Source organism: Camelus dromedarius, chromosome X, assembly GCF_036321535.1.
Source record: "Camelus dromedarius isolate mCamDro1 chromosome X, mCamDro1.pat, whole genome shotgun sequence".
Lineage (NCBI taxonomy): Eukaryota > Metazoa > Chordata > Mammalia > Artiodactyla > Camelidae > Camelus > Camelus dromedarius.
In genome coordinates, this window is record NC_087472.1 from 58,593,220 (window position 1) to 58,616,829 (window position 23,610).

At 35.3% G+C, this 23,610-nt stretch overlaps 1 protein-coding gene across 1 annotated transcript in view; it reads left to right on the forward strand.

Moving 5' to 3' along the window:
• NAP1L2 (nucleosome assembly protein 1 like 2) overlaps positions 1-18,077 on the forward strand; it is a 145,940-nt gene extending 127,863 nt beyond the window's left edge. The window contains exon 3 of the mRNA XM_064483034.1: positions 15,549-18,077. Coding sequence (XP_064339104.1) covers positions 15,870-17,273 — 1,404 coding nt within the window. The 5' untranslated portion in view covers positions 15,549-15,869 and the 3' untranslated portion in view covers positions 17,274-18,077. The remainder of the gene's footprint in view (positions 1-15,548) is intronic.
• The last annotated feature ends 5,533 nt before the right edge of the window (positions 18,078-23,610 follow it).

Consider the following 23,610-nt stretch of genomic DNA (forward strand, 5'->3'; position numbering starts at 1 on the left):
CAACAAATAACATACAAAGGAGCTCCCATAAGGTTATCAGCTGATTTTTCAGCAGAAACTCTACAGGCCAGAAGGGAGTGGCATGATATAGTTAAAGTGATGAAAGGGAAAATACTTACAACCAAGAATACTCTATCCACAAGGCTCTCATTCAGATTTGATGGAGAAATTAAGAGCTTCACAGATAAACAAAAACTAAAAGAATTCAGCACTACCAAACCAGCTTTGCAACAAATGTTAAAGGAACTTCTCTAGTCATCAAACCATAAGAAAAGAGAACAAAAAGAAGAAAGAGAAAAAAAGACCTACAAAAGATTGCTTTGGCAATTTGTGGTCTTTTATGATTCCATATAAATTTTGGAATTGTTTGTTCTAGTTCTGTGAAAAATGTCATGAATATTTTGACAGGGGCTGCATTGGATTTGTAGGTTGCTTTGGGTAGTGTGTCCATTTTGATAATGTTGATTCTTCCAATCCAGCAGCACAAGATATCTTTCCATTTCTTGGTATCATCTTCAATTCCCTTCATCAATGTTTTACAGTTTTCAGAGTATAGGTAACCTCCTTGGTTAAGTTTATTTCTCAATATTATGTTGTTTTTGATGCAATGAAAATGTTTATGCCAGTTACAAAGTTCTAGTTTTTGAAGTGGAAAAAAAGTGAATGAAAGACCATAAATGGCAAAATATCCTTTTTTATGCATGAGTTGTATTCCATTACATATATATGCTATATCTTCTTTATCCCTTCATCTATTGATGTGCACTTAGGATGCTTCTATAGCTTGGCAACTATAAATAATGTTGCTGTTAATAGCGGTGTGCATGTACCTTTTTTAATTAATGTTTTTGTCTTTTTCAAATACATGCCCAGGAGTGGAGTTGCTGGGCCATATGGTTCTTTTTTGGGGGGTTTGAGAAACCTCCATATTGTTTTCCATAGAGGCTACACCAGTTCACATTCCCACCAATAGTGTACACGGGTTCCCTTTTCTCCACATTCTTGCCAACATTTGCTATTTGTGTTCATTTTGATGATGGCCATTCTGACAGATGTGAGGTAATGTCTCAGTGTGATTTTGATTTGCATTTCTCTGATATTAGTGATGTTGAGCAACTTTTCATATTCCTGTTGGCCGTTTGCATTTCCTCTTTTGGAAAAATATCTGTTCAGTCATTCTGCCCATATTTTAAAGGGGTTGATTGGTTGTTTGTTCACTTTTTAATTGAAGTAAAGTTCATTTAAAATGTTGTATTAGTTTTTGGTGTACACCACGGATGGAATTGGAGGGCATTATTCTGGATGAAGTGAGTTAGAGAAAGGCAAATACTGTAAGATATCACTTACATGTGGAATCTAGAAAATTACAACAAACTAGTGAATATAACAGAAAAGAAATAGACTCACAGATGTAGAGGAGGAACTAGTGGTTACCAGTGGGGAGAAGGAAGGGGGAGGGACAAGGTGGACGTGGAAGATTAAGAGATACAAGCTATCAGGTATAAAATAAGCTACAATGATGTATTGTACAACATGGGGAATATGGCCAATATTTTGTAATAACTATACCCTAACCTTTAAAAATTATGAATCACTATATTGTATACCTGTAACATACAATATTGTACAACTATACTTCATTTTTAAAAGTGTGATATTGTGAAATAAATACATAAATAAATTTTAAAAATTTTAAACTGACATTAACATACCAAGTAAAAGTACAGGGAACGATGAGAGAATATCACAAGGTCTTGACCCACTTTAGGAGGATCAGGGAGAACTTGTTTGAGTCAGTGGAAATTAAACTGAAAATGGAAAAGTGAACATGAGAGCCAGGCAAAGAAGAATGGGGAAAGAAGTTGGCAGGTGCCCCTCAAGCTGACAGTATAGTTCTTTGGGTGGCTTTGAGCCAAGAAGGACCTGAACCTATTGGAGCTAGAATAAAAAGCAATATTTTTGTGAGTTTGAAATGTACAGTGTGAGGAATATAGTCAATAACTATGTAATATCTTTGTATGGTGACATATCATAGCTAGATGTATTATGGTGGTCAGTTTGAAATGTATAGAAATATTGAATCACTAAAGGTCAATTCGATTTCAAAAACAAACAATCAAACAAACTAATAGAAAAAGAGATCAGATTTGTGGTTACAGGGAATTGAATGAAGAAAGTCCAAAGGTACAAGCTTCTAGTTACAAGGTAAATAAGTACTAGGGATGTAATGTACATCATGATAAATATAATTCATACTGCTGTATGTTATATATGAAAGTGTCAATTGAGTGAATCCTAAGAGTTCTCATCCAAAGAAATTTTTTCTTTTCTTCTATTTCTTTAATTTTGTATCTATATGAGATGATGGATGTTTACTAAATTTATTTTGATAATCACTTCATGATATATGTAAGTCGAATCATTATGCTATACACCTTAAACTTATACAGTGCTGTATATCAACTATATCTCAATAAAACTGGAAGAAAAAAATTTAAAAAAAAACCTTATCTTTCCTGGGTCTCTTTTCCCAAATGTTTGCAGTCACAAGGGCTATTGGTCAAAATAAACTGTGGTACTCTCCTGGGTACTAGCGTGCACCACCCCACTTCAAGGTTACAATCCTCTTGCAGATGATGAGTGGCAGTGGGACAGGATGGTAAAGCACTGGAACTGGAAATAATTTAGAGAGCTTCTAGTCTAGTGTTTTAAAATTGAGGTACAATTTGTATAATATAAAAGTAATCATTTCAAAAGAAGTTGTGGAGATATATAGATATATAATGGAATGCTACTCAGCCATAAAAATAATAAAATAATACCATTTGCAGCAACATGGATAGACCTAGAGATTATCATAGTAAGTGAAGTAAGTCAGACAAAGATAAATATCATATATCATTTATATGTGGAATCTAAAAAAAATGACACCAATGAACTTATTTACAAAACAGAAATAGCCTTGCAAACACAGAAAACAAACTTATGACTGCCAAAGGGGGAAGGAGAGGAGGGATAAATTAGAAGTTTGGGATTGACAGATACAAACTACTATGTATAAAATAGATAAACAAACAATAAGGTCCTACCATAAAGCACAGGGAACTATATCCAATAGCTTATAATAACCTACAAAGAAAAATATAAAAAAGAATATATATATGTATAATTGAATCACTATGCTGTACAGTAGAAACTAATACAACATTGTAAATTAACTATACTTCAATAAATTAAAAAAAATACATCTACATTTGGAACTATTCTCATTGAAAACTAACTGGAGACTGGCATAAAGACTCCTGTACAACCAAGGCAATCAGAATGATCCACATAGATTTGGGTAGAAGGGAAGAAAAGTGATCAGGTTGAGACCTGTGCCCCTGGGAAGGGACTTAGAAAAGGACAGAGATTACATGGGTGGAGCTCCTCCCTGGGGAGTGAGCTATCCACACCAAATATTGGGTGACCCAGTCCTGGTGTACAACACCAGGATGATGAGACCCCTTGGCTGGTTGGAGTGCTGGTAAGAATAACAGGACAGTTGTAGGAAGTCTGGGTTCTCCTTGCGAGGAGTGCACACAAGCTTGCTTGCTCCCCAAATAGGGCAAAAGGTGAATTTAAACTGCATTGGTTGCTGGCCACTTTCCCATGACTGCATAGCATGTGCCCCAGCCTGAGCCAAGCACTTACTCCAGCCTCACTTGCTTCACAATACAGCTCTACATTAGGGTGAGGGCTGCCATGGCTGAGGGGAAAGTTCGGCTGTGAGGCACAGAAGCAGCTCAGACCCAGAGCAACCTCTGAGCAGGGTAGGGGCAGCTATTACTGGCACCTATGGAAGCAGCAATCAGAAATGGTATAGATTTCTGACTGGCCAGACTGCCATAGCCTGTTCCCCAACCTAAGTCAAGCACCTGAACCAGCCCCTCTTTCTCTAGCACTATTCCTCTTTAGAGCAAAAGTGCTGGTGCTGGGAAGGAGAAGAGCACACACTTGAAGGGAATGGAGCCAGCTCAGACACAAACCTCAGAGCTTTGCTTCAGCAACTTGGGACCCGACCCCACCCCCAATAGGGCAGTGATGGCCACTGAACAGAGAAGATCCAGCTCACACCTGTCCCTGGCCCTAGCTCCTCGATCTCTAGCCACCCCTCTACCATGGTGATAGCTGCCAGCACACAATGGGAAAAACATAACTTCTGTTCACATCAGATCCAGCTCTTCCATCAAAGCCACTGAACACATGTAGACTGTATAGGGAAATTCCTATGGAAGGACATTCCTTCAAGACCACAATAGGTAACCATTTCACCTAATTTCATAGAGACAGAGAAAGTTAATCAAAATGAGAAGATGGAGGAATTTGTTTCAATTGAAAAAGCAAGAGAAAAATCCCTGAAAAAACCTAATGAAATAGAAATAAATAATTTACCAGATAACAAATTCAAAACATTAGTAGTAAGAATGCTAACTGCATTAGAGAAATAGATGAACACAACAAGAAATTTAACAAGGAACTAGAAAACATACAAAAGAACCAGTCAGAAATGAATACAATAACTGAATTGAAAAACACACTGGAAAGAATTAAAAGCAGAATAGATGACACAACAACACATACGTGATATGGAAGATAGAATAATGGAAATCACCCAATCAGAACAACAGAAAGAAAAACAAATTTTAAAAATTAAAACATTTTAAAGGACTTTTAGACAACATCCATTACACCAATGTTTGCATCATAGGGGTCCCAGAAAGAGAAGACAGAGAAAGGAATCAAAAATGTATTTGATGAAATTGTGGCTGAAAATTTCCCAAACCTGAAGAAGGAAACAGATATCCAGGTACAGGAAGCAGAGAGGGTCTCAAACAAATTGAACCCAAACAGACTTACATCAAGACATATAATTAAAATGGTAAAAGTTAAAGGTAAAGAGAGAATTTTAAAGGTAGTAAGAGAAAAACAATGTCATATACAAGGGAATTCTTCATAAGGTTATTACCTAAATTTTTTTTGCAGAAACTTTGCAGGCCAAAAAGGAGTGGCATGGTACATTCAAAGTGCAAAAAGGGGAAAACTTGCAACCTAGGATACTTTTCCCAGCAACATTATCATTTAGAATTGAGGAGAGAGAAACAAACAAGCAAAAACTCAAAAGAGTTAATCAACACTAAACCTACCCTAAAAGAAATGTTGAAGGGCCTTCTCAAAGTGGGAAAGAAAAGGCTACAACAAAAAGTAAGAATCCATAGAAAAAGAAAAAGCCCACTGGTAAAGTCAAATATATAGTAAAGGTTGTGGAACAATCATTTAAATGAGCTAGTAAGAAGACTAATAGACAAAAAAAAATTATAAAATCAACTATAACTACAATAAAGAGTGAAGCAATAAACGAAGATGTAAAACATGGCATCAAAAACACAGAAAGTGGGGGAGGGGAGTAAAAATGTAGATCTTTTTATATACAAAAGAGCCAGAAACAGGTAATAAACACATGCCTATTAATAATTGCTTTAATGTTAATGGACTAAATGCTCCAATCAAAAGAGAAAAGGTAGCTGATTGGATAAAAAGCCAGACCCAGCTACATGCTGCCTACAAGAGACTCACTTCAGAGCTAAACACACTCAAATTGAGAGTGAGGGGATAGAAAAATATTTCATGCAAATGAGAGGGACAAGAAAGTGGAAGTAGCAATAAATACTCATATCAGAGAAAAAAACTTTAAAGTCTATAACAAAAACAAAGAAGAGCATTATATAATGATAAAGGAATCTGTACAAGAAGAGGGTATAACATTCATCATAATATATGTACCTAATATAAGAACGCCTAAATATATAAAGCAAATATTAGCAGACATAAAAGGAGAAATTGACAATAATTCAGTAATAGTAGGAGATTTTAACATCTATTAACATTAGTGAATAGAACATCCAATCAGAAAGTCAACAAGGAAATGGAGGTCTTAAATGACACATTAGACCAGTTTGCCTTACTAGGTATCTACAGAACATTCCATTGTAAAACAACAGAATACACATTATGTTCAAATGAACATGGAATGTTCTCCAAAATAGATCACATGTTAGGCCACAAAACAAATTTCAACAAATTTAAGAGGATAGAAATTATAACAATAACTTTTTCCAAACACTCACCTCACATCAGTCAGAATGGCCATCATTAAAAAGTCCACAAACTATAACTGCTGGAGGAGGTGTGGAGAAAAGGGAACCTTCCTACACTGTTAGTGGGAATATAGTTTGGTGTAGCCACTATGGAAAACAGTATGGGGTTTCTTTTAAAAACTAAAAATAGAATTACCATATGATCCAGCATTCCCATTCCTGGACATATATCCAGAAAAGACTCTCATTCAAAAAGATGAATGCACCCCAATGTTCATAGCAGCACTATTTACAAAAGCCAAGACATGGAAACAACCCAAATGTCCATCGACATGACTGGATAAAGAAGTTGTGGTATATTTATACAATGGAATACTACTCAGCCATAAAAAGAATAAAATAATGCCATTTGCAGCAACATGGATGTTCCTGGAGATTGTCATGCTAAGTGAGGTAAGACAGAAAGAGAAAGAAAAATACCATATGATATCACTTACATGTTGAATCTAAAAAAAAAAAGACAAATGAACTTAGTTACAAAACAGAAACAGACTCATAGACCTAGAAAACAAACTTGTGGTTACCAGGGGGGAAAGGGGGTGGAAAGGGATAAATTGGGAGTTCTAGATTTGCAAATACTAACTACTATATATAAAATTGATAAACAACAAATTTACACTGTATAGCATGGGGAACTATATTCAATATTTTGTAGTAACCTATAATGAAAAAGAATGAATATATTTATGCATATGTATGATTGAACTACTATGCTGCATGCCAGAAATTGATGCAACATTGTAAACTGACCATATTTTAATAAAAAGACCAATGGATATTTCTCCAAAGTACATTTCTCCAAAAAAGATATACAAATGGCCAAGAAGCACATGAAAAGATGCTCAACATCACTAGTCACTACGGAAATGTAAGTCAAAACCACAATAAAGTAGATGTTCCACACAGTAAGATGGCTACTGTAAAAAAGAACTGTAAATAACAATTGTTGGTGAGTATATGGAGAAATTGGAACATTTGTTCACTGTTGGTGGGAATGTAAAATAGTGCAGCCACTATGGAAAACAGTATAGTGTTTCCTTGAAAAATAAAAAGTAGAATAACAATATGATCCAGCAATTCAACTTCTGGATGTATAACTAAAAAATTGAAATCTGGGTTTTGAAGAGGTATTTCTAAAACCATTTTCATAGCAGCATTATTCACAATAGGTAGAAAGTGGAAGCAACCAAAAAGTCTGTGGATGGATGAATGGATATACAAAATGTGGAATAGACATACAATTGAATATTCAGCTTTTAAAGTACTGATATTCTGATTCAAGCTACAACATGGATGAACCTTGAGGATATTATTGTAAGTGAAGTAAGTCAGTCACCAAAAAAAGAAATACTATGTGATTCCAATTATATGCGGTACCAAGAGTAGTTAAATTAATAGAAACACAAAATACAGTGGTTGGTTCAGGGATTGGAGGAAAGTGGAATGGGGAATGATTTAATGGGCAAAGAGTTTCTGTTCGGGAAATGAAATCACTCTGGAGATGGATGGTGATGATGGTTGCACAACAGTATGAATGTACTTAATACCACTGAACTAAAGTGTACTTATAAAAATAGATGATATATTTTATGTTATGTGTATTTTGCCACAATCTTTTAAAATTGGAAAAATTTCTCTACTAAACAATAGCAGTACAAGTTAGCATATTAAAAGAATTATACAACATGATCAAATGGAATTTATTCTATGAATGCAAGCATGCTTCAACGTATAAAAGGCAATCAATATTAAAAACCACATTAATAGAATGAAAAAAGCCACGTGATCATCTCTATTGATACAACAAAATCATCTAAGAAAATTCAACACCTTTGCTTAAAATGATTAATAAACTATAAATAGAAGGAACTATGAATAGAAGGGAATTTCTTCAACATGATGAAAAGCATATGAGAATCCCACAGCTAACATACTCAATGGTGAAAGACTGAAAAATATTTCACTAAGAATAGGAACAAGAAAAGGTTGCTCACGTACCCAACAGCTATTCAGCATAGTATTGGAAGTTCTAGACAGAACAATTAGGTAAGATAAATAAATGAAAAATAAGGTATCTAAATTGTAAATGAAGAAGTAAAATTACCTGTTTTCTACAGATGTAGTGTAGAAAAACGTAAAGATTAAAAATATAAGTTAGAGGTAATAAATTCAGCAACATTGCAGGAAACAGAATCAACATGCAAAAAATGCGTTTCTATACACTAACAACGAGTAATCTAAAAAGGAAATTAAGAAAACAATTCCATTTACAGTAGTCAGATAAAGAATAAAGTACTTAGGAATATTTTTAACCAAAGAGGTGAAATACTTATACACTTAATACAACAAAACAGTACTGAAAGAAATTAAAGAACACATACATACATGGAAAGACATTATGTTCTCATGGATTAGAAGACAGTATTTTTAAATGATAATACTAACCAAACAGATCTACAGAATCAATGCAACACCTACCAAAGTCCCAAAGTCATTTTTTGAGAAATAATAAAACCTATCCTGAAATTTATATGGAATTTCAATTTATTCCCAATATCTAAAACAATCTTGAAAAATAAAGAACAAAGTTGCAGGATTCACACTTTCTGATTTTAAAACTTACTACAAAGCTACAGTAATCAAAAGAGTGTGAAACTGGCATAAAGAGAGACATATAGACCAATGCATATTGTCAACTGATTTTCAGCAAGTGTGCAAAGACCATTAAATGGAAAAAACTTGTCTTTCAACATAAAGTGCTGAGAAAACTGGATATTCACATGCAAAAGAACAAAATTAAAAGCTTACCTAACACCATATTCAAATATTCAAAATGGCTCAAAGAAGTAGACATACCATTTTAGACTGAAAGTATAAAACGCTTAGAAAAAAGACAAAAGGGGGAAAACTTCATAACATTGATTTGGCAATGGTTTCTTGGCTGTGATGGCTTCTTGCCCAAAAGTATGGGCAGCAAAAGTAATATAAATAATGTGGACTTCATCAAAATTAATAACATTTGTGCATCAAAGGACGCTATCAAGAGAGTGAAAAGATAAACCACAGAATGAGAGAAAATAATTTGCAAATTATATATCTGATAAGGAATTAATATCCAGAATACATAAAGAATTTCTACACCTCAACAACAAAAAATCAATTAAGCCAATTCAAAAATGGACAAAGAACTTAAATAGACATTTTTCTAAGTAAGATATACAAATAGGTAATAAGCACTTAAAAAGATACTCATACTCATTAGGATGTCTTTAAAAAATGAAAAATAGGTTTTAGTGAGAATTTGGAGAAACTGTAACTTTTGTGCATTGCTGTTGGGAATGTAAAATTGTACAGCCACCATGGAAAACAGATTGGTCTTTCTGCAAAAAAGTACACCTAGAATTATCATGTGATCCAGTAATTCTATTACTAGGTATATATACTAAAAATATTGAAAGCAGAGACTCAAAAGAATACTTGTACATCAAATTTCATAGCAACATTATTCACACTAGTCAAAGTTGGAAACAATCCAAATGTTCACCAACAAATTAACAAATAAACAAAATGTAATATATATATATGTGTGTGTGTGTGTATTTTTCAGCCATAAAAATAATGAAGTTTTGATATATGCTACAACATGGATGAACCTTGGAAACATTACGCTAAATGAAATAAGCCATACACAAAAGTACAAATATTGTATGATTCTAATTACATGAGGTACCTTAAAATAGACAAATTCATGTGGGCACAAAGATTAATAGAAGATATCAGAGGCTGGGGGAGTGAGGAATGGAGGGTTATTGTTCAATGGGTTCAGAGTTTCATTTTGAGATGATGAAGTTCTGGAAATGAATATTGGTGATTGTTGCACATTGTGAATGTACTTAATGCAACTGAATTGTACATTTATAATAAATGGCTAAAATGGGATATTTTATGTTATATGTATTTTAACACAATGAAAACAATTACAGTGCCTTTTATAATAACATCAATCAAAATAAAATCTATAGGGATAAATTTAACAAAAGAAGTACAAGATTTGTTTACTGAAAATTACAAAACGTTGCTGAGAGTAATTAGAGAAGACAAATAAATGGAGAGAATTTCTTTGTTCATAGATTGGAAGACATAGTCTTGTTAACATAGCAATTCTTGCCAAATTAATCTATAGATTCAAGGCAATCCCTATCAGAATCCCAGGTGTGTTTTTTTTGTTATTGTTTGTTTGTTTGTTTGTTTGCAGAAATTGGCAAGCTGATACTAAAATTTAAATAGAAATGCCAAAAACTCAGAATAGCCAAAACCATTTTAGAAAAAGAAGAAAAATGATGGAGGACTTTTAGTTCCCAATAAAGAAATTAATATAATGTTACAGTAATCAAGATTGTGGTACTGGCATAAGAATAGATATATAGATTAATGAAACTGGATTGAAAATCCAAAAATAAATCCTTATATTCATGGCTGTGGTGAGTTTGAAGATTTGGGGACTGATCAAGGAAAAGACAAGCAGACAAGAAGACAAGGAGATGGCAGTACTGCACAACAAGCTTTATTGGGCAGTGCTTGGACCAGGATTGCATGAGAGGGTAAGTTTCTCATAGCAGAAGACCTTACACAGACTGATCAAGGGGCCATATCCCAGAAGGTGAAGTGGGCAAGGGGATTTCTGGGAGAGAGGTAAATCAGAGAGAGGGCTTAAGTGTCTAGGTGATGTCCTTCAGCAGCAAGGTGGGCAGTCTCTGGATTCGAGAGCTCCAAAGGGCAACAGCAGTTTGGGATCTTTCATAGCTACAAGGTTTTTCTTATCTATAGCTAGCAGATATTGGGTGCAGTTTTGTAGGAGAATAGGCAAGCTCTAAGTGACCAAAAAATATGCCTACTTAGGCTATATTTAAAGCAGTTAGATGTGTGAGAATTTGAGTTTGGTTCTGAAGGGCTTTGAGCTAAGGGTCCTAGCCTGCTATGAAGAATAAACAACATAGGGGCTGATACACAAGGGCTATCTTTGGTCCATTTATATAACAATGGTCAACTGATATGTGATAAAAGTACCAAGGCAATTTATTGAGGAAAAGATAGTTTTTTTTTAAATAAATGGTACTGGAACAAATGGATACCCATATGCAGAAAGCTAAACCTGGGCCCCTAACTCACACCATATGCAAAAATTAACTCAAAATGGATCACAGACCTAAATACAAGAGCTAAAACTATAAAACCTTTAGAATGAAATATAGGAGAAAACTTAAGACCTTGAGTTAGGTACAGATTTCTTAGTTATGACACCAAAACACAGTCCATTTAAAAATGATAAATTGGATCTCATTAAAATTCAAAACTCTTGCACTTCAAAAACACCATCTTAGTATGTGTAAAAAGATGTGCAATATACTGGTGAAAAATATTGCAAAGCATGTATCTGACAAAGGACTTATATTGAGAATATGCATAGAACTCTTATACCTCAATAATAAAAATATAAAACAATAAAAAATGGGAAAAAAAACCTGAAGACATTATGTCAAAATATATGTGAGTGGCTAATATGCACATGAAGAAATGAGCATTAGGGAAATGCAAATTAAACTACAACAGGATACCATTTCATGCCCACCAGAATGGCTAAAAAAAGACTTGCACATGAATATTCATGATACCATAATTCATAGTTTCATAGTAGCCAAAGTTGGAAACAGCCTAAATGTCTATAAATTGGTGAAAAAATAAACATAGTGTGTTATATCCGTGCGCTTAAATACTATTCAGAAATAAAAAAAACCAACTATGGATACATGCTATGGCATGAATCTCAAAATCTTTATTCTCAGTGAACAAAGTCAGTCATACAAGACTACATGTTGCATGATTCCATTTATATGAAATATCCAGAAAAGATAAAGCTATAAAAACAAAAAGTATATTAACAGTTGCCTATGATGGAAAGTAGGAAGTATAATGGGAATCAACAGTAAATATTTATGAAATATCATATTGAGATAATAAACATGCTCTATAATTGATCCATGATGGTAGTTGTACAACTTGGTAAATTTAAGAAATCATTGAACTGTGCCTTGAAAAAGGATGCATGACATGATACACTAAATATGACTATTTTTAAAATAAATAATGTGGACATGAACATTATTGTACATGCCTTTTTGTGTATATACCTAAATGTGGAATTGTTGCGCCCTAGGAGAAGCACGTGTTTAGATTTGATAGTGCCAAATAGTTTTCCAAAGTTTTGAATACCAATTTACACTTCTGGTAGCACTATCTGAGAGTTCCAATTTCTCTACATTCTTATCAAAGATTGGAATTTTCAGGTTTTTAAAAAAATTATAAGCATTGTCAATTCTCTTTATATAGTAATCATTTATTTGTTTTGCATATATATGTGTTATATATATTTTACCTATTTTTTCATAGTGCTCATTTTACTTATGGTTTATGTTTGTTAGTTTGTTTTTTCACATTTTTTATTGTGATAAAATATACACAACATAAAATGTTACCATCTTAACCATTTTTAGGTATACAGTTCAGTGGCATTAAGTACATTCACATTATTGTGCAACCATCATCGCCATCCAAAATGTTTTCATTTTTCCAAACTGAAATTCCATACCCATTAAATAAAAACTCCCATTTCCACCTGCCCCTAGACTCTGGCAACCACCATTCTATCTTCTGTCTCTATGAATTTGACCAGTCTAGGTACCTCATGTGAGTGGAATCATAAGCTATTTGTCTTTTTGTGTCTGGATTATTTCGCTTAGCCTAATGTCTTCCAGGTTAATCCATGTTGTAGCGTGTGTCAGAATTTCATTCACTTCTAAAGCTGAATAATATTCTTTTGTATACATATAGTACAGTTTGTTTATCCACTCCTCTGTCAATGGACATGTGGATTGTTTCCACCTTCTGGCTCTTGTGAAAAATGCTGCTATGAACATTGATGAAAAAAACATCTGTTTGAGACCCTGCTTTCAAATCTTTTGGGTATATATCAACAGTGGAATTGCTGGATCATATGGTAATTCTATGCTTATTTTTTTGAGGATCTGCCATACTGCTTTCCACAGTTGTTGAACCATTTTATATACCTCAGCAATACACAGAGTTTCCAATTTCTCCAAATCTTTGCTGAGACTTGTTATTTTTTGTTTTTATTCTATTATTATTTTCATAATAGTCATCTTAATGGATGTGAAGTGATATCTCACTTTACCTTTGATTTGCATTTCCCTAATTAATGATACTGAACATCTTTTCATGTGCCATTTGTATCTCTTTGTAGAAATGTCTATGAAAGTCCTTTGCCAATTTTAAATTTATTTAAGTTTTTGTTGTTGTTGAGTTGTAGGAGTCTTTAATATATTTTCTTTATTAATCCTGTGTCAGATATATGACTTATAAATAGCTTCTCTCATTCTGTGTGTTGCCTTTTAACTCTGTTGATCGCATCCTTTGATATTCAAATGTTTCTATTTGAAGAAGTCCAATTTACCTATTTTTTCTTTCATTCTCTATGCTTTTGGTGCCATATACTTTTGTTTTATGTAATGAAATCACACCATTCCCTTTGTGGTTTCTGTGACTGCATATATGACTATGAAGGACTCTTCAATCTTAAAATTGGATGAACATACTTTCTCTTTGTCCTTTAATAGTTTAGTTTAACTACTTAGTATATTTAAATAACTGGATTTTCTTCTAAAATTACATTTTTAGAAACTATTTAAAAACATTGAAATATGTTAAAGAGAGGAAAAGTTTATAAAAGAGTCTATCTCACTTTTATGTTTGAAAATCTCCAGCCTAAACACAACACTTATATAAACAGGTTGGAAAGAAAAGGACCAAAATGTTCACATTGGTTCTCTCAGAGCAACCCTGTGAGATTAGTAGCCATTTCTGTTACACTCAAAAAATTTCCTCATTTTCCAAATTTAAAAAATGAGCATATATCGTATTTATTAACAGAAAACCACAAGGAATGTTGCAACTACAGGACCAGAAAAAGAAAACCTGAAATGCAGGACTATTAACTATGAAACTACCAGATTGATACATGAGCCCAAAAACTGAACTTTGTGAATACTGTAATGATATACAGTACACAGAGATAAAATAAGTAAAATGAAAAATTTACCTATGTACTGAAAGAATCTGTAAAGAAATACAAGAATATGTAAACAGTGTTAATCTCTGTGATAGTATTGTTTAAATCTGGAAAATAAAAGACAGTTAAATTTTTTTAATTGTTCGATTAATAAGTGATATCAGTACTGGAAATATGGACAAAATAAACATCACTAGCGATTCCTACTTGAAGGAAATTTTTTAATAACTGCATAGTATTCCATCCTATGAATACTCTATCATATATTTAACCATGTCTTTAATGCTGAGATTTAGATTATAACTCAAAAGTGTCAAGCAAATGTTAAGATTTTTAAAAAAGAAATACTACTTTACATTTGAACATTTCTTTTAAAAATTCCCAGCGGCTTTAAAGCTAGCATCAACAAAGAAGTGGCAAGTCAGTATTAGGACTGGGTTATTGATAAGCCAGGCAACTGGTTTACAGTCTTGTGTGTTCACTTGTCATATAGTTGGATACAGCATTTTGGCTCTTCATGACAGGCCCTCTTTCACCCTAACCTCCATGTAACCACCTAACTTCCTCCTTCCTGCCCCCACTCTGTACTACAGAAAATGTTAGGAGGATTTTCCAATCTAAAATTACTGCTCACTTATACAGCTTGTGGAAAATACTGAAAAACAGAATATAGAATATTGAAATTACTGGCAGTTACACCACACTGAAACCAGCATTGCTAATTTTTTAGTGTTTTTTCTTCTAACTTCTCTTGTAAGTTCCTCCACCGCTCACCTCTGTCCTTCCCAGAGCCCTGGGCTAAAATAAAATCAAAGGGACAAATTTATGATGGGTGGATGCCTTGTCCGACATTTTAGTTACTATTTTCTCTTAGCTCTTTCCAAATTATAAAAATACAATACCAGTTGAAAGTTAAAAGAATAAACTAATAAAATCTGGTTTCTAGAAAACCCGGCTGGTGGTGAAGGACGAGTAGAAGGTGGATAAATCAGCCATATTAGACAACCTGGGAAGGTGAGCAGAATTGGAAACTTGATAGATCTAATAATTTACTGGCTCATGGTTTGTCAATCACTACAGCCCAGCAAATGAAAGTAGAGTAGAGTTTTGAGGGAGGGAGGGAGTGACGCAGCAAGCTATTTGCACTGAGAAAAACTAGTCGAGAGACGTCTGCGTAATCATATTGCGGCACCGTTTTTTTCTTGCAGCGGCTGCTGCTTGCGGAGGAGATCTGCTCATTGCGGCTCTCTGCAGTCTCTAGCCCGCTCTTGCAGGACCGGTCACCGCGGCCAACGCAGCTCTGCACCCCAGCCCGGCCACAGCTGCCTCTGTCTGGTTCTCACAGCCTCAGCACCGCCTTCATCCCAGCAGCAGCCTCGACCGTCGCTCCGACAGTTCGATCGCTACCGCTCGTTCCACCTCTGCCCCAGCCACTGCTGCGTCTGATATTCTGGTGAGTCTTTCCTTGCGGAGGTCAGGTCTCCTGATCTTGACGGTAGCCACCTTAGGCGTGCGAGGTCCTTTGAAAAATGGCCGAGTCAGCCAACCACAAGGAACTGTTAGAATCCAGTCAAGAAGAGGCTGGTAATAAGGTAATGACGGAGGGGCCTGGGGAACAGCCGGAGCGCGGTGAAGATGCCGCAGCTGGGCCTGGAAATGATGGGGAGCGCGGTGAAGAAGCCGCCGCTGGGCCTGGGGAAGAAGGGGGAAAAGGTGAAGATGCTGCTGCTGGGTCCGGGGAAGGCGGGGGAAAAGGTGAAGATACTGATGAGGACTCAGACCCAGACCGTCCAAAAGGACTTATTGGTTATCTTTTAGATACAGACTTTGTTGAAAGTCTACCTGTGAAAGTTAAATATCGTGTGTTAGCCCTCAAAAAGCTGCAAACTAGAGTGGCCAATCTAGAATCCAAATTCCTGAGGGAATTTCATGGTATTGAAAGAAAGTTTGCTGAAATGTATCAACCTTTATTGGAAAAAAGACGTCAGATAATCAATGCAATCTATGAACCTACAAAAGAAGAATGTGAATATAAATCAGACTCTGAGGACTATGATGATGAGGAGATGGATGATGAGGAAAAGGTGTATGGTAATGAGGAGGGTCTGCTACATGAGTACACGGATGACGATGACGGTTATGAAGATTATTATGACTCTGCTATTGAGGAGGAGGAGGATGACGAGGATGATGATGATGATGATGATGACGATGATGACGATGACGTCGAGGCTGCCGAAGATGAGAATAAAGAAGATCCTAAAGGAATTCCTGATTTTTGGCTGACTGTCCTAAAAAATGTTGACACACTCACTCCTTTCATTAAGAAATATGATGAGCCTATTCTGAAACTCCTGACAGATATTAAAGTGAAGCTTTCAGACCCTGGTGAGCCTCTGAGTTTCACGCTGGAATTTCACTTCAAACCAAATGAATATTTCAAAAATGAGCTGTTGACAAAGACCTATGTGCTGAAGTCAAGGCTAGCATATTATGATCCCCATCCCTACAGGGGAACTGCAGTTGAGTATTGTACAGGCTGTAAGATAGATTGGAATGAAGGAAAAAATGTCACTTTGAAAACCATCAAGAAGAAGCAGAAACACCGGATCTGGGGAACAATCCGAACTGTGACTGAAGATTTTCCCAAGGATTCATTCTTCAATTTCTTTACTCCTCAGGGAATCAACTCAAATGGAAAGGATGGAAATGATGATTTTTCACTTGGTCACAATTTACGTACTTACATAATCCCAAGATCAGTATTATTTTTCTCAGGTGATGCACTTGAATCTCAGCAGGAGGGGATAGTTAGGGAAGTTAATGACGCAATTTATGACAAAATTATCTATGATAATTGGATGGCTGCAATTGAGGAGGTTAAAGCCTGTTGCAAAAATCTTGAGGCAATAGTAGAAGACATTGATCGCTAAGGCAGGGTATATATACATGGCCCTGAAATTAACTGCCCTAGATCTAGTTACTCAAGATATAAGAAGTTAATTACAGTCTTGTGTTCTCAATTTTTCTTATAGTGTCAGTTAAAACATATGTCTCAGAAATATGAGAAGTTCAAATACTAATTCATTTGAGCTTGCATTTTAGTAGTAGAATACCAAATGTACACTGTGGTGAATGATTTAAGACATATTAATATAGTGGTGTGTAGTTTAGTCCTTCTGAAGTCCTTTTGTCATGGAGATATTAATCTGTAACTGTGAATATTATCAGAATTGCTAAATGAGATCAATATTTATTCAGAAACAAAACTTTTGGAGAACCAACCCAGGATTCTTTTGATGTTATTGTTGTTTTTTTTTTTCATTTGTCTTAGTACTTTAGCTAGTGAGTTTAATTTTATTGTGCCTGCTTCATTTTGCAATAAAAATGCAGAAGAATTTTAAATATTAATGCTTAAGAAAAAGTCTGCATGTGGTTAAGAATTTCAGGCAAAACCATATTTATTGTTAGTAAGAACTTGTTCATAGGCTCTTATATTTTATGGGACCATGGTAAATAATAAAAATTAGTCATATTAAGGTTGTCTGTCAATGAAATGTTAATCACAGTATTTTCAAAAGAATGCTACATATTTTGTATAGTTGTGCAAACTGTAATTACAGTGTATCATTTCTCTTTTCCCATAGCACATTTAATCATTCATTGAAAGTGAACACTTTACCATTTTGCAAAGATTTTTCATGTTCTTTCACCACAAAATAAAATGAATAAAAATTCCAGAGTGTTTCATGTTATAAAACTGATCTTTTTTTCTGGTTATAAAAGTAATATGTTCATTGGGAGACGTTTGGAAAGTATTAAAAATACATTAATACCAAAATCCATATACCCATTCCCCAAAGATACACATTGTTAATGTTTTAATTTATTTTCCATGATTCTTTTTCTGTGTGTTTATAAATGCATGCAAATTTACTAAAATTATACTTAGATTTGCAAAGAAAGTGTATCTTTTATAATTTTTTAATATCTGATTTAATCTTAATCCTGAGTCCACCTTCAGTTCCCAGGGTTGTAGAGAAAGAAAAACCTCAATTTTAATCAATCCAGTAAATTCATTGCCATTTAATAATGTAAACACTTCAGAAATAACAGGCTCCTGTTTGTTATTCTATATTTCAGATTTACCTACTCTCCCACAATGTCACCTGGAAGCATAGGAGCTTATATTGCTTCATGACATTGGTCGTGGGAGCACTGCCTGGGGACGATGGGATGTGGTTGGTCAGAGTGCTGACTTTGTCCCACAGCTGATTTTGTCTTCCTCAAGTGTGGAAACCCAGAACTTTGGCTGCCCTCTTTGGCTTACTCTGTGAAGGTCACATCTATCCCTCTGGGACAACAGGGACTTCTTAATCCCCACCATGCCATGTGAGAGCTGAGAGTGGCTAGAAAGTGTTAACTCTGTCTTGTTATTGCTGCCTATCCACTCTTCCATCCCAGGTGGTTGTGATGTAATCCCAGAGAATTATAAAATGAAAGTGGAACAAAAGCTCCTCTGCTCATGACTTATTCTTCCACTATTGAACATACATCCTTCTGCAGATTTTGGCTCAAAGAGGTAAGTATATAACACTGTCTGCTTTTCTTACTGCTGTCTCATCTCTACAATCAACTGGGGAGGACGGTGTGAGCTTTTTTTTCTCTCTTCTTCCTGTCTGGACAGGACCCTCTAATACTGTATCTTTCTCCCAGGGATAGTGGTAGATGCTCAGTTGCATTTCTCTGGGGTTGCAATAGTTGATAGGGTATAGGGAAATAGATAACATACTAATATAGGGGAATCTAAATCAGGAAACATTTCTGGTGTACACTTGGTAAATGTAGACTTTTTCACACTTTTCACCACCATTTATCTTGACCTCTATCAAAGTCCTGACTCCTAAACCTCTCCCACACACAATGATTGGGCCCCTTTTAATAGTGGCTGCTGTTATTATGCATTAAAAAGTCAGGAATATGGGTGTGTCTTTCTTGCTGTTTCAGAGAGGAATACCAGACATCTTGAAGTCCCTGCTGTCCCTTTCTCTTGCCTCTATGAGATAAGAGCAGTAAAGCTGCTTCTGGGCTTTCTGTAAGAGTAGGCCAGTCCCCTTTGCTGTATCTCTCATGTCAGTAGCCTCCAGCCAAAGACCACCAGAGACATAACGCATAATTGAGCAAGTTGAGTTTATTCATCATTGCTGTGAGAGAAAACATGCATCATGGGGAACCGTTGTATGTTATCAGTAAGTGGGTGTTAGAAAACATGTTTCAGGATTTAGGCTCTGGTTTCATGACTTAGTAGATGGTCTAAGGAAGAAGAAGTTTACTCTATATTGTAAAGACAATTTTATGATTGGTAGTTCAGTAAATCTTATCTATAGGGAGGAGAGAATAGAACAAGGATAAGGCAGCACTACTCATTTTAGTTAGAATGGCAGAGGTGTTTTATATTTTGTTGGTGGCACAGTGACCTTGTTTTTGTCTGTGCTTAGACAAAATAAAGTAGCCTTGCTTTGACTCATTTTATTATTGTCCCAGAGTAACCTTGGTATTCTGTGAGAATCTAGCTGTGAGTACAAGGCCTACTTCCTGATGTCAGGAACTGCTTTTTATATTTATTTCTCTTTCAACTCTTTCAAGGATGCAATTTGATAATGTCATCTCTCCCATAGCTTGTGGTGGGATGGAGATTCATTTGATTTGTGTTTAGACTAAGGAAGAGGCCCTTTAGGCCTTGAAGATAAGCCATAAGCTTCAGCCCACATACCAGAGAGACCTGTATTAGGGTTTAGGGTGAAATTGTGACTAAAAATAGAATTTTATCTTAATTCTTTTTGTAATTGTTCTTAAAAAGTACATCATTCGTACTGTCCTGGAGGGATTGTTGAGCTGGCTGTTGGACATTGTTCAAATTTTGGTATTCCTAAGGAATATACTGAAATATGTAAATATAATAAAATTCCATTTTAGGGTACGTAGTAATTTACAGTGTAAATTACAGTATTTACTATTATACATCATATGGCAGAGTGGTTAATCTTTGAAGCCCAACTGCTTGGATTCAAATTCCAATTCTGTAACTAGTTGGGTGACCTTGTACTTTATGTTACTTCATGTTACTTTATGTATCTTGGTTTTTATACCTGTAAAATAAGAGAATAATTCTGCACTTACTTCATATATTATTATGAAGATTTGATTGTTTTATATGAAGTTTTTGAAATATGCATGGCACATAAGTGCTATATAGATATATCTATCTTTGTTATTTTTATTATTATGTTTATATCTATCAAATACTCAACACTATTTGGTATACAATAAGGGTCCAGTAAATTCTTATTAAATTATTAATATTTGTCCCCCTAATTTGTTTCTGATTTATACAAAGTGAAAGCATACACTTTGCATTTTAATAACAAAATCTCCAAGATTTCTGCAAGTATTAAGAAGGGCCACATGGCAAGTTTAGTAACAGTACTTGTGTTACTAACAAGCTTGGTTAATGAAGAGGAAAATAAAGTGACTGTGATGTTTCTCACCACCGAGTGCATTCATTAGCCTTATAGCTGTGTATACTAGGCTCAACACTCATCACAGGACATTTGTTCACTGCTGATAAATGCATCATTAAATTAAACTATTTGGAAACCCAACAAAAATAGAATACAGTAGGTGAAAATCACGTGAAATTATATATCATCCATTGGTACATAACAGATTTAATTTTTAATTTACCATGCAGATATGTGCAACAGGTAGCTGTTTTAAAGCAGAGAATCTTTTTAAAAGAAATGTAAAGAGTAACTTATCATGGAACACTTTAACATAGATGAATGTGCCTCCACTCCCAGCCTCCTTCAAAGCTGCTTATGGCACCTGACCCCTGTATACCTTGTCTAGAATTGCCTTCCTTCTTACTGGCCACAGGTACTTTTACACACAGAATACAGTTTCATAAAGCATCAGAGCCTGAAAGACTATTCATCTGTTACTGAATTCAGTCATATAGACCCTGCTTGGACCCTGGCCCACCGAGACTATGGCTCTCTGCCTCGGCAGGGAGGGTTCTTTTTCTGTTCGGGTTCGAGTAGGCAAATAATGAAACCTAACAACAAATTTCTACTGTATAGCATGGGGAACTACATTTAATATCTTGTAGTAACCTATAATGAAAAAGAATAAGAAAAGGAATATATGTATGTATATGTATGACTGAAACATTACATAGTACACCAAAAATTGACACAATATTGTAAATTGACTATACTTCAATTAAAAAAGAAAAGAAAACTAAACATACACACAAAGAAGCTTTATTCAGTGGCCAAAGAATGGAGAATTGGGAACTAAGTTCACAGATCAACTTCTTGCCCACTTGGTGAAAGGAATTTTAAAGATTAAAGACAAAGGGAAGAGGAGTAAGGCTAATGATGGGAAGGCATATGCATCAGTCTACCAGGGAAGGGGAAGGGCTTTTCCCAAGGGAGTGGGGTGCCACCCCCTTTTTGTCCTTAATGTCTAGTCATGGCCACTGGTAGGTGTGTCATTTCATATGCTAATATAGTAAAATCAATGTATAATGAGACTCAGGGTCTTTTGGAGGTCAGGTTCGTCATCATTTTGGTCTCAGCTAGTTCCATCAGTTTTTTTTTTTTCGGTTTGTTTGTAGCTTCCTTTTTTTTTTTTTTTTTTTACCATTTTTTTTATTGAATTGTAGTCAGTTTACAATGTTGTGTCAATTTCCAGTGTAGAGCATAAATTTTCATTTATACATGAACATACATATATTCATTGTCACATTCTTTTTTGCTGTGAGCTATCACAAGATCTTGTATATATTTCCCTGTGCTATACAGTATAATCTTGTTTATCTATTCTACATATGCCTGTCAATATCTACAAATTTTGAAATCCCAGTCTGTCCCTTCTCACCCCCCGCCCCCTTGGCAACCGCAAGTTTGTATTCTATGTCTATGAGTCTGTTTCTATTTTGTATTTATGTTCTTTTTTTTTTTTAGATTCCACATATGAGCGATCGCATATGGCATTTTTCTTTCTCTTTCTGGCTTACTTCACTTAGAATGACATTTTCTGGGAACATCCATGTTGTTGCAAATGGCATTATGTTGTCAGTTTTTATGGCTGAATAGTATTCCATTGTATAAATATACCACATCTTCTTCATCCAGTCATCTGTTGATGGACATTTAGGCTGTTTCCATGTCTTGGCTATTGCAAATAGTGCTGCTATGAACATTGGGGTGCAGGTGTTTTCTGAAATAGGGTTCCTTCCGGATATATGCCCAGGAGCGGGATTACTGTGTAGCTTCCTTTCTTATCTCTGAGCCCTTTAATTTAAAGATTTATGTTATCTCCTGCTAAAGGTGGGGGGTTGGCAGCTTTTGAGCAAAGACCTGGAGCAGCTCTGGCAACAGACTCACTCCTTTTGACCAGCGCATGTGCACAAAGGCCAAAGAGGAGACTTATACTAGGGACTTCCATGACAATTCAACCCTATGTCCCCTCCCACCCCACCAGCCAAGTATGCTGGCACATGCCCTAGGAAAGAAATTCTTCAAGGGCTGGGGTCCTTTATGACCGCTAGTTGTAATTCACTGTCTCTGTAAAATAGAGAATCCGTGTATTAATTTAAACTTTATACAAAGGTTCTGATTCCAATTGAATATATCACTTGGCCATGACAAAAAGTCTTTCCAAGTAGTCTTATTTGGTAAGATTGGTGCTGAAATAAAAATTTCACAAGGCAACTTCGTGAAAATGGTAAAAAATGATTGTATTTTTATTAAATTTTCTATTTCACACTTAACATGCTCTCAGACATTCTCTCTCCCACTCTCTCTCCCTCCCGCTCTCCCTCTCCCTCTCTCTCTCTCTCTCTCTCTCACACACACACACACACACACAACTGGATGATCCAAAGTGAGAGGGGGCTCATGGTCAGCGAGATTCACAACAGGTGGAACCAATATGGAGTGCTTTATCATTTGGTATGTCTTTATCAGCTGTCAAGGCAAAGGGGGATAATAAAAGTTGATATTTGTGTGCATGTGTGTGCATGCTCCATTTGTGCATATGCATACATGTTTTAGTGCAGAATATGCTAGTAACAAGTGGAAATGATATTTAGACAATAATCTTTTTTTTTTCAAAATATCACCTAGAGTTTGTCAGGAATCCTATGGATAAGGGAAGAATGAGTGGTTTGTGATGAGTTCTCTTCCTCACAATGATGAGGTACTC